Here is a 12,993-nt window from a genome sequence, read left to right as displayed (position 1 = left end):
AATATTTACCAAAAGACATCATGTAGGCATCTCATGGTCTTTTAAGAGTCAGTGATAGTCTTCCTCAGACCAAGCGGAGCATTCTCATATGGTTACACATGTGTATAAATCAGTGTAAATCTCTGTCTACGTAAATGGAGTAAAACTGAACCATTTCATAAAGTAAGTACCAGAGTGAAATAGTATGAGGTCAATTAAAATCTTTACTAAAAGAGCTCCAGCATGGTCGCAAATCAATGACTGATAACTAGTAAAAGGAGAGAGGAACAAGGAAAAAGTTGTAGAACACTAACAACTTGAAGTATAACACACTCAAAAACTGTATTCTTAATGTAATTTCTATGTAGTTTTGCGTGTGTGTGTGTTTGTGCACTCTTTAAATAGATCAATGAAAAAATATCGTTAAAAATCAATAAGATACTTACAATATCACCCAAATCAATCTTCTCAAATTTAAATGACTGTAAAGCTGCAGGTAAATTCTCCTTGATCTTTGGTTCAACAGTTTTGGTGAGTAAGTTCTGGACATATATACCAACATACGGCCAAACTTGACTGAGTATCTACAGAAAAGAAAAAGGAGGAGGAAAAGGTCAGTTATTAATGATGAATACATTCCCAAGTGAATTGTGTCTATTGTTCTAATGTAAAGTACCAAAACCCTGTAACGAAAGCCCTGTTACTATCATCACAATGGAAGCTTGAACCAACAAGGGAAATGCTGTGGTCACTTGATCTGCTAGAAACTGCAACCAAATGCCTTTCAATTCAGACACTAAAGAGTTTAAAAACAGACACATTAGATAGTGTAGTCCTAGATACTCTAAAAAAATGGAACAGTCACAACTTGTTGATCTGGGTTCAAACAACAACAGAACCTTTGGCTGATTAAAATGCTTTACCAATAGCCAAACAATAATCACTCAACTCCCCACTGTGTTACATTTAAAGATTCAATTGTGTAGTTTCTTTTCTCAATCATCATCACCATCATCATTTAATGTCCATTGTCCATGGTTTGGACAGTTTGACAGGGCTGGTAAGTGAAGGGGCTGCACCAGACTCCTGACTGATTTGGCAGGGTTTCTACAGATGGATGCCCTTCCTAATGCCAACCACTCCAAGAGTGTAATGGGTGCTTTTACATGCCACCGGTACAAGTGCCAGTTGTGAGACACCAGTACCTGCCACAATTACAATTTCACAACACACTGACAAAGGTCTCGGTCATTTGTCATTGCTTTTGTGAGGCCCACACTATCAAAAGGTGCTTTTTACACACCACTGCCACAGGTGCCAGTTACACGACACCAACATCGGCGACATTGCCTCCATGAGGCCCAACACTCAAAAGATTCTTTTTATGTGCCACCAATATAAAACAATTTTACTATCAAATATATTCTTCCTATTTTCACATCCGCTTTCCCATGTTTTTTGTGGTTTTTTTTTGCTTGAAGTAAACAGAGCTGAAAATAGAGACATTTCATACATTCTAAGAAGTGTTCTTCATACAGTTCTATATTTAAGACATGAGAAATTATGTACATTATTTACATTTGACAGATATTTATTCTCATCTTGTTTGTTGTTAACACATTTCGGCTGATATATCCTCCAGCCTTCATCAGGTGTCTTGGGGAAATTTCAAACCTGGCTTCTCATTCCTAAGGTATTTTTTGATGTTGTTATTATTATTATTCAGGTCACTGCTTGGATTTGAACTCAGAATCTTGGGGTTAGTCGCCTGTTCTCTTAACCACTATGCCACAGGCATATGGCGTAGTGGTTAAGAGAGCAGGCTACTAACCTCAAGATTCCGAATTCAATTCCAGGCAGTGACCTGAATAATAATAACAACAACATCAAAAAAACCTTAGTAATGAGAACCCAGGTTCAAAATTTCCCCAAGACACCCGATGAAGGCAGGAGGATATATCAGCCGAAATGTGTTAACAACAAACAAAATGAGGACAAATATCTGTCAAATGTAAATAATGTTCTTCAGTTGGGATGATTTAGCTGATATGGTGTACAATTCTCAGAGATGTAATAACACAGAACTTGTGAAAATTAAAGCTTAACGATTTAAATGCCACACAGCCACTGAGGTGTGGTCCCCTTATTGCAGTCTTTACTCAAATAATAAACAGTTTAGACAAAATTAAAACATTTAGACAAGCATCACAGAATAAACAATTGAGATAGAATTTCCTTTTCAAATTCAGAATGTAAAGATCAATTACAATTTACCTAAACATAAAGCTGCAAATTTAAAGAAGAGAAACAAAAGGAAGAGTTTTGCCTGAGAATCAAAACCAACTTGCTGAGGAATCACCTTTTATTCTCTGATACAAGAAATGTTTTCCTTAGAAAACAACACATTTAGAATATTGGAAACTGTGATCTTTCCTCGCACAGGATTAATAAAGTAAACAGAAACATTTCAACTGAGGACTGAAAGCCACCCAAACTCAGGTAATTTACACCTGAAGCACACAACACGTTCTGCTTTTCCTCAATGAAGAATCTGAGCCTAAACTAACAGACCTCTCCCTACCCTCATGGTAATTACATCTATTTTAACTACCACACTTCCTTTTGGATTATTTGTGACTGATGCAGACCCTCACCAGTTTTCTCCAGTTTTGTAATTTATCTCAATTGGTTTGTTAAGGAGTTGAATGCCCCAGAGCACAGAGCTTAAGAAAAAGATTTACAATGGTTACAAGGCTGGTTTAAAAAACAATTAAATACTTACATGGTTAATCCACTCAGCTCTCTCAACATCGGGGAAGTATACCTAGGAAAAGAAAATGAAAACAGATAAGAACAATAATTCTAATGGTAACAGAAACGTATACACATGGATATACAGAAAGGATGGGAGGCGAATACAAAGAAAGTGGGAGAAGAAAGCGATACAGAGAGTTGAAGACAGATATGTAAGAGTGTAGGAAAAAAGATGAAAAAGTATAGAGAGAAAGATGTAGAAAGTCAGGCATAGAGAGAGAGAGTGAAAGAAAGGTGGGAAAGAAGAGGGAGAAAGAGAGCTTATAAAGTCCAAAATAAACTATATAGCTTTGAAAAAGATCTAGTTAATAGATAAAAGAGATTTATTTGAAGGAACGGGGTATATAATGCAAACAGTAGTGTATCTATAAGCAAACTGAAAATAAAGCATTTCATTCAACTTAATCAGACCACTTGAGTCAAACAAGCAAGCTGCTAAATAATCACTCAGCACTTGAGAAAGAGCAGCCAAATCTCCCTCAATGCCCAAATAGGAAAAACACACCGGATGACATTAGGTAGGATTTATACACTGCCAAAACAGACAGGATGGCCATGAATGGAACATGTTTGACAACAAGACTGCTCAGAGATGACATGGTACTAAACAACAATTTAACCCTTTTGTTACCATGTTGAGATGCTCTCTGTTTCTTTCAATTAATTTTAAATATAACAAAGAATTTAGTAAAATAACTTAATTATCATTAAGCTAGTGTTAGGAACATAAATTGTGACTAAGGTTTGGCGGAAGATTTTAATTCAAAACTTATGGAAACAACACATTTGTACTACAGAGCCAGAAGTGGTTTCAGCCGGGTTGGTAACAAAACAGTTAAAGACATCAAACAAAATGCTCAGCAGCACTTCTTCCAGCTCTTTATGTTCTGAGTTCCAATACTGCTTTGGTCATCTTTACCTTTTATCCTTGTGACTATGGTTTACTGGAAGGTTTTAATTCAAAACTTATGGAAACAACACATTTGTACTACAGAGCCAGAGGCAGTTTCAGCCAGGTTGGTATCAAAAGGATTAAAAATTGTGTCTCTATTATATATTTTAAACCTTTTGTTATCATATTTCTGTTGAGATGCTCTTTGTTTCTTTCAATTAATTTTAAATATAACAAAGAATTTAGTCAAAATAACTCAGTTATCATTCAGCTGGTGTTAGGAATATAAATTGTGACTAAGGTTTGGTGGAAGATTTTAATTCAAAACTTATGAAAACAAGACATTTGTACTACAGAGCTAGAGGTGGTCTCAGCTGAGTTGGTATCAAAAGGGTTAATACACAAATTATAAAACAGGAAAATAAAGTAATTAACTGCTATGGCTGTTTCCATCAGTTATGTAAAAATTTTCTCATAAAAATTCTTCAAAACTAAAATCACCAGAGCATGTTTTAATGGTGGAAAATACGTGAGAAAAGTCCGAAAAAGAATCCAGCTAGAAAACTGTTTATTCTAAATAACATGTTTTAGCATCGTTTTCGGTTCCACTGATATGTTTTGCCAAGTTAACCATGTTAATTGTAAGTAGGAGGGTTTATCTAATTCGTGAACCATTTACAAATGATGATGATGATAAGAAGTCATTTAAATATCATTTCTCTTTTACTCGTTTTAGTCATTACAGCCATGCTGGAACAACCCCTTGAAGAATTTTAGTTGAACAAATTGACTCCAGTACTTAATTTTTGAAGCCTAGTATTTATTCCATCACTCTCTTTTGCTGAAATGCTAAGTTACAGGGATGTAAACACACTGACATTGGTTGTCAAGTGGTGGTGGGGGACAAACCCAGACACACATTATGACAGGCTTCTTTCAGTTTCTGTCTACCAAATCCACACACAAGGCCTAGGTCAGCCCGAGGCTATAGTGGAAGACACTTGTCCAAGGTGCCACACAGTGGGACTGAACCTGGAACCATGTGGTTGGGAAGCAAACATCTTACCACATAGCCACAGCACAAATAATTCCTGTTAATATATATCTTAAAATACTCTTTAACCTTTGAAGATGAAGCAGATTACTGCTTCTAGACTAAATTTTAGAAAACCCATGCAATCTTTTCATAGTCATTTAAACATGGGAATTGTGTAACACACTGTAATGAAATTTTGAGAGCATGTCAATAAAAGACTGCAAGACTACAGTTAAAACATGAGTAGGCTAGCTGGAACAAAATGTTATTCCATTATCCAGCAGCTGCTACCATTTCTTACAAAATGTCAACTCAGGGCACAGATAACATTTCAAATGAAATATCTAAATTGTTCGACTTACATTTAAAAGCGACAAAAAATATAAACAAAGATAAAAGAGGAATGCATCATACAATCAGCTCAAATGTTCACTTCTATTCTTGCCTGTTCTTTTTTAGTAAAAGTCTCCAGTAAATTCAGTTCTCTTCAGGTTCAACCAAAAGCTAGCCATCCTATTAACCCTTTTGGTCCCAAATTTCTGTCTTTGTTTCAATTAATTTTGAAAATAATGAAAAATTTAGGAAAATAATCATGTCGTCATGGCTTGGATAGTTTAACAGGATCCAACAGGTCAGAGGACTGTGTCCAGCTCCAGTGTCGGCTTTGGCATGGGTTCTACAGCTGGATGCCCTTCCTGATGGTTCTGAGACTTCACAAAGTGTAGTGGGTGCTTTATTTTTCATGTCATCGACACTAGTAGAGTTACCAAGTAGCTTGCAAAGGAAAACACCTTGATTGAGGCTGTGAAGTATCGAGGGAGGTGACAGGTACTAAGAGTTGAGAGACAAGACTATGATCGAGGGACTGGAATAGGTGTGTGGACATATCCTCAAGGTAAGAGAGGGTGAATGATGGAGATAGATGGGAACAGAGTACCAAGTGAGGGAAATAGAAGAAGAGGATCAAGGAAGTCCATGAAAGTGTCTACTCTAAATAATGCTTAACAATTCAAATAATACAAATTTTAAGGCAACAAAATTGAAAGTTTAGATGAACACTGAGCCTTCTTTCATCTTCATCATCATTTAACGTCTGCTTTCCATGCTGGCATGGGTTGGACGGTTTGACTGAGGATTGGTGAGCCAGAAAGATGCACCAAGCGCAATCTGATCTGGCAGGAGTTTCTAGAGCTGGATGTCCTTCCTAATGCCAACCACTCTGAGAGTATAGTGGATGCTTTTATGTGCCACCGGCACGAAGGCATCAGGCAGTTCTGGCAACAACCATGCTCAAAAGGTGTTTTTTACGTGCTACCTGCACAGGAGCCAGTCTGGCGGCACTGGCGATGACCACGCTCAAATGTTGTTTTTCACGTGCCGGTAAGGCGATGCTGGCAACGATCACACTCAAATGGTGTTTTTTACATGTCACCGGCATGGGAGCCAATCCATGGCCCTGGCAACGATCACGCTCTCGTGTGCTTTTAACGTTCCACTGGCACGAGTGCCAATCAGGAGACACTGTCATCGGCCACGTCATGTTTGAATAACTTTACTGTATGTTGTTATGAAAGCATTGTCATTATTAGCAGTCCAGATGAATTATTGTAATTAAGTTGAAAGCTGTCAGCTAATCAACTGTAATCAAAAATAGACATAGTCATACTCGTGCTTTGAAAACTGAAGTTTAATTGTTTTAGTGAAATAAAACCAATCAGATTCTAAGTAATTATTTTTGTCACAATACATGCAAGTATTACAATAATTGCTGTTGCAGCAACTTTTACAGTTTAAGACTTGACAATATTTTTTTTCTGCATATTGATAATTTAATGATCTGCTGGACATGTGATAAAAATGTAGGAAAAGTTAAATGCAAGTTGCAAAAACAGCTGGAAAATGAAGTCACTGGCAGATGCTTTAAGTAAGATATTTAAACTGGAATCAATATAGAATGTATGTGGATTATGCCTCTTAAGTGTCGATCCTTGGCATTCATTACAACAGAATTACATATTTCATATAATTTAAATCTTCTAACAAAGCCTAGTCTCAGAACCTCTTGCATTCTTTCACAATTTCATGATCCATTTAACTCGAGAGAGGCTTCTACATGGTATCTTAACTAAGAAATAGCAGCCAAGCCTCCCTCCAAAAGAATCACATTGAATAATGTATCCGATATATATAACATTGTCAAAAAAGGAAAGACAAAAAAAAGGCAAGAAGGTCACAACTGGAAAGCCTTTGTCCATGTCTGTTTGGTTAGGGCTGGTATGGTCTGAACAACAACAACAGCAGTTCTATTCCATCTATCTGAGAGATCTGTGATCTTCAATTCATTCTGTTGTATCTCCATTGTGGCTCCCTTACAAATGAACAGACAAAGGCAGCTTTCAACCTTGCTTTCTTCATAAAACACATTTCAAATTATATGCTCGCAATATTTCTACCGTTTGCATGGCTGCACAGCTCAGCTGCTCAGAACTCCACTGTTTTCAGTCTCTCTCTCTCTCCCTTTGGAGTTTTGTTTTCTTAAAACACCGAACTGGCAGAATCCTTAGCACGCCAGGCAAAGTGCTTGGTGACATTTCATCCATCTTTATGTTCTGAGTTCAGATTCTGTCAAGGTCGACTTTGCCTTTCATCCTTTCAGGGTCAATAAAGTAGGTACCAGTTGAGCGCTGGGGGTTGATGTAATTCATTACCCTCCTCCCCTGGAATTGCTGGCCTTGTGTCACAATTTGAAATCCATATTTCTACTATTCTCCCTGATCTGCCATTAACTTAATGCTTCTGAAGTAAACGAAATCCTTATCACTGATGATGCTTGCAAGCTTAATCTGATGATGTTTGTGTGAGAAAGCTCACAGCTGAAACCATGTGTGTCCCATAGAAAACTAAGCACAACAGATGTTGTTAATATTATTGTCACAGTTGGTGATATTTTCTAATTGGCTCCATTTCATTATGGTTTTGATCCTTTTGAATTATCTCTGTTCAAAAGGCATGTGAATAACAAATATGCTTTCAACAAAATTAATAATCATCGTTGTTGATTTGCCTCAGATCGATCTTTATCAAACATGCTTTCCAGCCATGACCATCCTGTGTATGTGTTAACAGGGACTACACTCACTAATATGTCCATTGAGAGAACTTAATATTTCCAGCAGGTCAAGTTATGCAATAAAGGGTCATCTTGTTGTTAGTTGTATGTTTATATCATTTTTCAAAAGATTAATTTTGTCGTTGGAGCTGTTGTTTCAGGTGTATCGTTCCCAGCAGAGTTAAAAAAAAAGTTAATTATTTATAGTTCAAATGAGATAAAATGTGAAACTGAAATCCACTGCTATGAAATCAAAATACTTCTATCTTTACAAGTACCGTTTACCCGAATTCATTTAAAGAAGACTCCCAGAGCTCCATAATGCCAATCCAATCCTCCCTTCATGGTATATCATATCTTTCTGAAGTCACAGTGCACCTGCTTACCACCTGCAAAAATGTTTAACTGAACATTAAACTACACTATTCTCCAGACTAGAAGAACCTGGTAATTCTTTCAGCACCACTCCTTTTCCTCCTCATATCAACACATTCAATATCATGTAGAGTAGATTTCAATTGAGAATACCATATGCTTACAAAACCAAAAAGCAACACGCCACTCACGACGGAAACATTTTTTCATGCTCAGAATTGTTGAGGCATGGAATAAACTGTTCGCATCAGTTGCTAACTGTTGGGACACTACATCTTTCAAAACTTTCATGCTTTCCAAAATTTGCCAACAGTACACCTGGTGAAACCACCCCAATCCAGGTTTTTTTTTTTTTTATTTAAAAGAAAAAAAAACCAATTCATTCACTTTCACTCTTTTACTCGTTTCAGTCATTTGACTGCAGCCATGCTGGAGCACCGCCTTTAGTCGAGCAAATCGACCCTGGGACTTATTCTCTGTAAGCCTAGTATGTATTCTATCGGTCTCTTAAGCCGAACTGCTAAGGTACAGGGACGTAAACACACCAGCATCAGTTGTCAAGCGATGTGGGGAGGGGGGGCAAACACAGACACACACATACATATGACGGGCTTCTTTCAGTTTCCGTCTACCAAATCCATTCACAAGGCTTTGGTCAGCCCGAGGCTATAGTAGAAGACACTTGCCCAAGGTGCCACGCAGTGGGACTGAACCCGGAACCATGTGGTTGGTAAGCAAGCTACTTACCACACAGACCTGTTCACTGTTCACTTCCTATGTACTTTCCATGCAATTTTGGCTAATCTTTTTGATGAATTGCTGTTCACATGAACACTGTAGCCAATAAGTTCATTATTATTATTATTATTATTATTCTGGCAGAATCGTTAGTGCACTGGACGAAATGCTTATCAGTATTTTGTCTGTTCTTACAGTCTGAGTTCAAATTTTGCTGAGGTCAACTTTGCCTTTCATCCTTTTGAGGGGTCAATAAATTAAGTACCAGTTGTGTACTGGGGTCGATGTAATCAAGTCATCCCCCTCCTCCTTGCTGCCCTTGTGGCAAAATTTGAAACCATTATTATTATTATTATCTACATGACATATAAAGAAACTCCCCTGCACACATGCGTTGGAGGTAATTTAGTTGAGGCAGATTTTCTATAGAGGGATGCCCTTCCTGTCGCCAAACTTCACTTGTTTCCAAGTAGGGTAATATTTCCCCAAGGGCCAGACATGTTCTCAAAGATGACTGGAATTGAAGAGTGTCACTTGCATAGCAGTGACACTCACGACTATCACATGATGGTCAAAGCAAGGAGACAGTGTCATGCACACACATACGAATATATATACTTATTTACATATATATATGCACACACACACACACAGACAGGCTTCTTTCAGTTTCCATCAACTAACGCTTCTCACAAAACTTTGATCACCACAGGGCTTTAATAAGAAGACACTTGCCCAAGGTACCATGCAGTGGGACTGAACCCCAAATCATATGATTGAGAAACGAACATCTTACCACATAGCCACGCCTGATTTTAAGACTACTCTCCTGATAGTGTCTATTGATTAAATTTTAAGTTTATATGCAAGGTAATCAATTTTAAATGTTAACCGAATAACTGGAACCACCACCCCTTTTTTTTTCCTGGCTCCTACCTAGATCTTGGTACTTCTGATTCTACAGATTGTTACCAGACCTCCTGGACCAACGATAGTCTTGACATAGCAAAAGTTGTCTATGAGCTTCAACAGAATCAATCAATATTATTGTGGTAGGAAAAGCAGCAGCAGCAGCTCGGAGACGACGATAAGTATTTTAAGCAAGGAATTCTGAGTTGGCTTCGTCCATATTAATGTCATTATTTTGATGTCAGTCGAGGAAATAGAGAAATAGTAGGGGGGGGGAGCCGAACAATGTAGAATTTCTTTTTTTATTTTCAGGACAAAGAAACTGTTTTTCTGCCTCAAATCACGAGAATGGAACTGTACCCGTACACACTGCAGGTTTTCTAAGATCGATATCATTGGCATTCAGCTCGAACGTTTGTTAGCTGATGTCTACGGAAATAATATATATATATATATATATATATAATATATATATATATATATATATATATATATATATATATATATATCGCGGTAAGAGAATTGTAGTCTGCTGGAATTCTACGGTGGAAAGATCGAGTGCAGGGGTTAGCAGGAAGGGCGCCTGAATAGTGAGAGGGAATGGGTAACACGAAGAGAAGAGTATTTCGGGTGGACATGGTGGTTTGCAATGAGTTAGCTGAGGAAAGCAGAAGCCATTGCAATAGTAAAAATATCAACAGTGTGAAGGAGAGACATGAAGTCTGTGAACCAGGGTTTGTACAGTGTTTGTGAGTCGGTCAAAATGAAGATAATCATCACAAAATATACGTTTCAGATGCTGTTCTGGATGTAATGAATTTTAAATTCAATTCAATTTCCTATCTATATTCGAGTTCTCATAACTGTTGATTATGTATTAGTAAGAAATTATTAGAAGTTAGGCAATCTTTCGGGTTATATCGAAACATAGCGAAAAGTTTAACATTTTTATACAGGAAACCCATGAAAACTTTCTATTTGTCATTAGGTCAAAATAATCTATTTATGAGTAATTCATAAAATGTTGTATGGAAATATTTAAATGATATCCTTTTTCTTTGTCAAAGCTAAAAGTCCTTTGCCTTTCTATAAATAACAACAAACCTGCAAATGTAAGAAAGTGGAATGAAATGTTTTTAAGTTTCGCATTTCTTTCCCAAAACGCGCACTCGCGCGCTGAGGACACGAGGAAACGCCTATGCGGTCGCTCAAACTGCTAGAAATAGCCAAACTCCCTCGAATTCCACCCTACCGTCTAAATTGAATGAAATAAAATGTAAGAGGGCATATTACCAAATGTAATCTTAGTTATTAAGGTCAGAACCTCTTTACTCATCGGTTTGCTCAATCAGAACTAACCTGGAGCTAAACAACTAAAACTACCATTTAAATGTGACAAAAGAAGAGAAAAAACACTAAAACATCGCATCAAAGAAACATTCTTATTTATAAATATTTCAGTCATTGTAAAAATGTTCAGCAGTCTCTAGAAAGTAAGTTTTTTTTCTTCTCGTTGTGTTTTTTCGTTGTTTTATTTTCTTGTTTTGCATCTAATATATAATAATAATAATAATAGAATGAGGAGCAGGTAGTGAGTGATATTCAGGTAATGATTGCAAAGTAGGCGAAAGAGAGAGAGACAGGGATTAGAAACATTATCTGTCGTTCACCTCTTGGTGATTATATTTCTATTATTCCCTGGTAAAGTACAACAGACTGAATACAATAAATTCTATACAGACAAAATAGAAATACTCTATTAGGGTTAACGCAGAAATGAATAGGTTGTCTGTAAATTTGCATTTTAAGCAACCACGCCCTGCCAGTGAGATGTTACTTTTAGATGACCTGAAGCGATTCTCTTTTAAGGAAGATGTATGACGAAAAATGCCAAGTGTTTCATCGAAACTCGAGCTTCAACTCACAATTTATTCATCGGTATTTATTAATGGTGAATAAATGAAATTACTATCACCTTGCTGGCTGACGTCATGTTACAAACTTTCAATATTTCCGTTCGCAACTTCAACCCCCAAACTTTAAATCTGCGGCATTTTAGTTAGATACCAAAACAATTACTCTTTTAAGCGGAAAGAATCTTTTAAAATAAATAATGGATATTCAAGGAATTCATCAAAAGAAACAAGAAAATTTACAGAGGAGAATTTAGTTGAGACACGGTTTCCACCCGGGGTTTAAGATGGACGGTTTGTTGCGAATCGCTGAAGGCAAACTGCTTCACAACAGCAACAACTGCTTATGATATTGATATCAACAAGCACAACTAATTATTTCTTTTTTATATAGGTGTGTAATCTGAGATCTTCAAGGAAATGGGGTTTAAGATTCCTACCATTTATCTATTCCCAAGGACATTAACGACAAATTCACAGTTTTCTGCGATTCTATTTCTATAATAAACAGAATGATTATTTCTGACATGAAAACAAAACTTGAAATTTCTCTCAGATTTACGTGGATTTGTGGCACTAATATCTTTCCTAAAGTAAGGCACCTAAACGGTTAGTTGGCAGGTGCAATAACAAAAACGACAAAACCTATTTTGGCCAAACACAGATTTGAAAGTGAAGCAGTAAACATTCATAAATATTTGTAATCTTGACAGAAAAGAAACGTGAGGCTGATCGAGCAGCTCGGGAAGTTCCTAAAAGGAGTTTTCACATCTAATAAAAGGACTCTTTCCTTCAACATTAGGGAATGCGAGTTGCAAGTGATAATTATTTATTAACAAAAAGTTCTGTCGACGAATCTTTATTGCATCAAAGTCGAAAGAGATGAAAGGGATGCGTCGGATGGGTTAGGGTTAGAAAATATAAACAAATTAAAAGATAATGCAAAATAAAACTGGAAAGATGATTAATTAATGATTGTTGTTAAAGTTGAGAACTCGTAGAAAGTTGTGCAAACAGATGTCAGGTAATCGATATAATCAAACTAGAAGACATTCAGCAAAGTTAAGAGCAGCTTCTCTTATAAATATTCCAGTTGCATCAAGAGTTTCGCTGACATTGGCAGAAAAATAAAACTTGAGAGTTGCATTAAAAGAGAAACGTGTTCAACTGTGTTGAAAGTTCTCTTGAACCAATCATGAACAGATTTCGAGGTTCGTGATATAAACTT

General features: G+C 36.8%; 1 protein-coding gene across 3 annotated transcripts in view; it reads right to left on the bottom strand.

Moving 5' to 3' along the window:
- LOC115220707 (extended synaptotagmin-2) overlaps nucleotides 1-12,993 on the bottom strand; it is an 84,756-nt gene that overhangs the window by 70,896 nt on the left and 867 nt on the right. For all 3 annotated transcript variants that reach the window (XM_029790856.2, XM_029790858.2, XM_029790857.2), the window contains exons 2-3: nucleotides 2,762-2,803; nucleotides 426-563 (exon numbers count right to left, since the gene is read on the bottom strand). In XM_029790856.2, coding sequence (XP_029646716.1) covers nucleotides 426-563; nucleotides 2,762-2,803 — 180 coding nt within the window. The remainder of the gene's footprint in view (nucleotides 1-425; nucleotides 564-2,761; nucleotides 2,804-12,993) is intronic.

Source organism: Octopus sinensis, linkage group LG17 (assembly GCF_006345805.1).
Source record: "Octopus sinensis linkage group LG17, ASM634580v1, whole genome shotgun sequence".
In the NCBI taxonomy this organism is placed as follows: Eukaryota; Metazoa; Mollusca; class Cephalopoda; order Octopoda; family Octopodidae; genus Octopus; species Octopus sinensis.
Note: the sequence above shows the minus strand (reverse complement) of the source record. Positions and strands in the feature narration are given on the sequence as shown.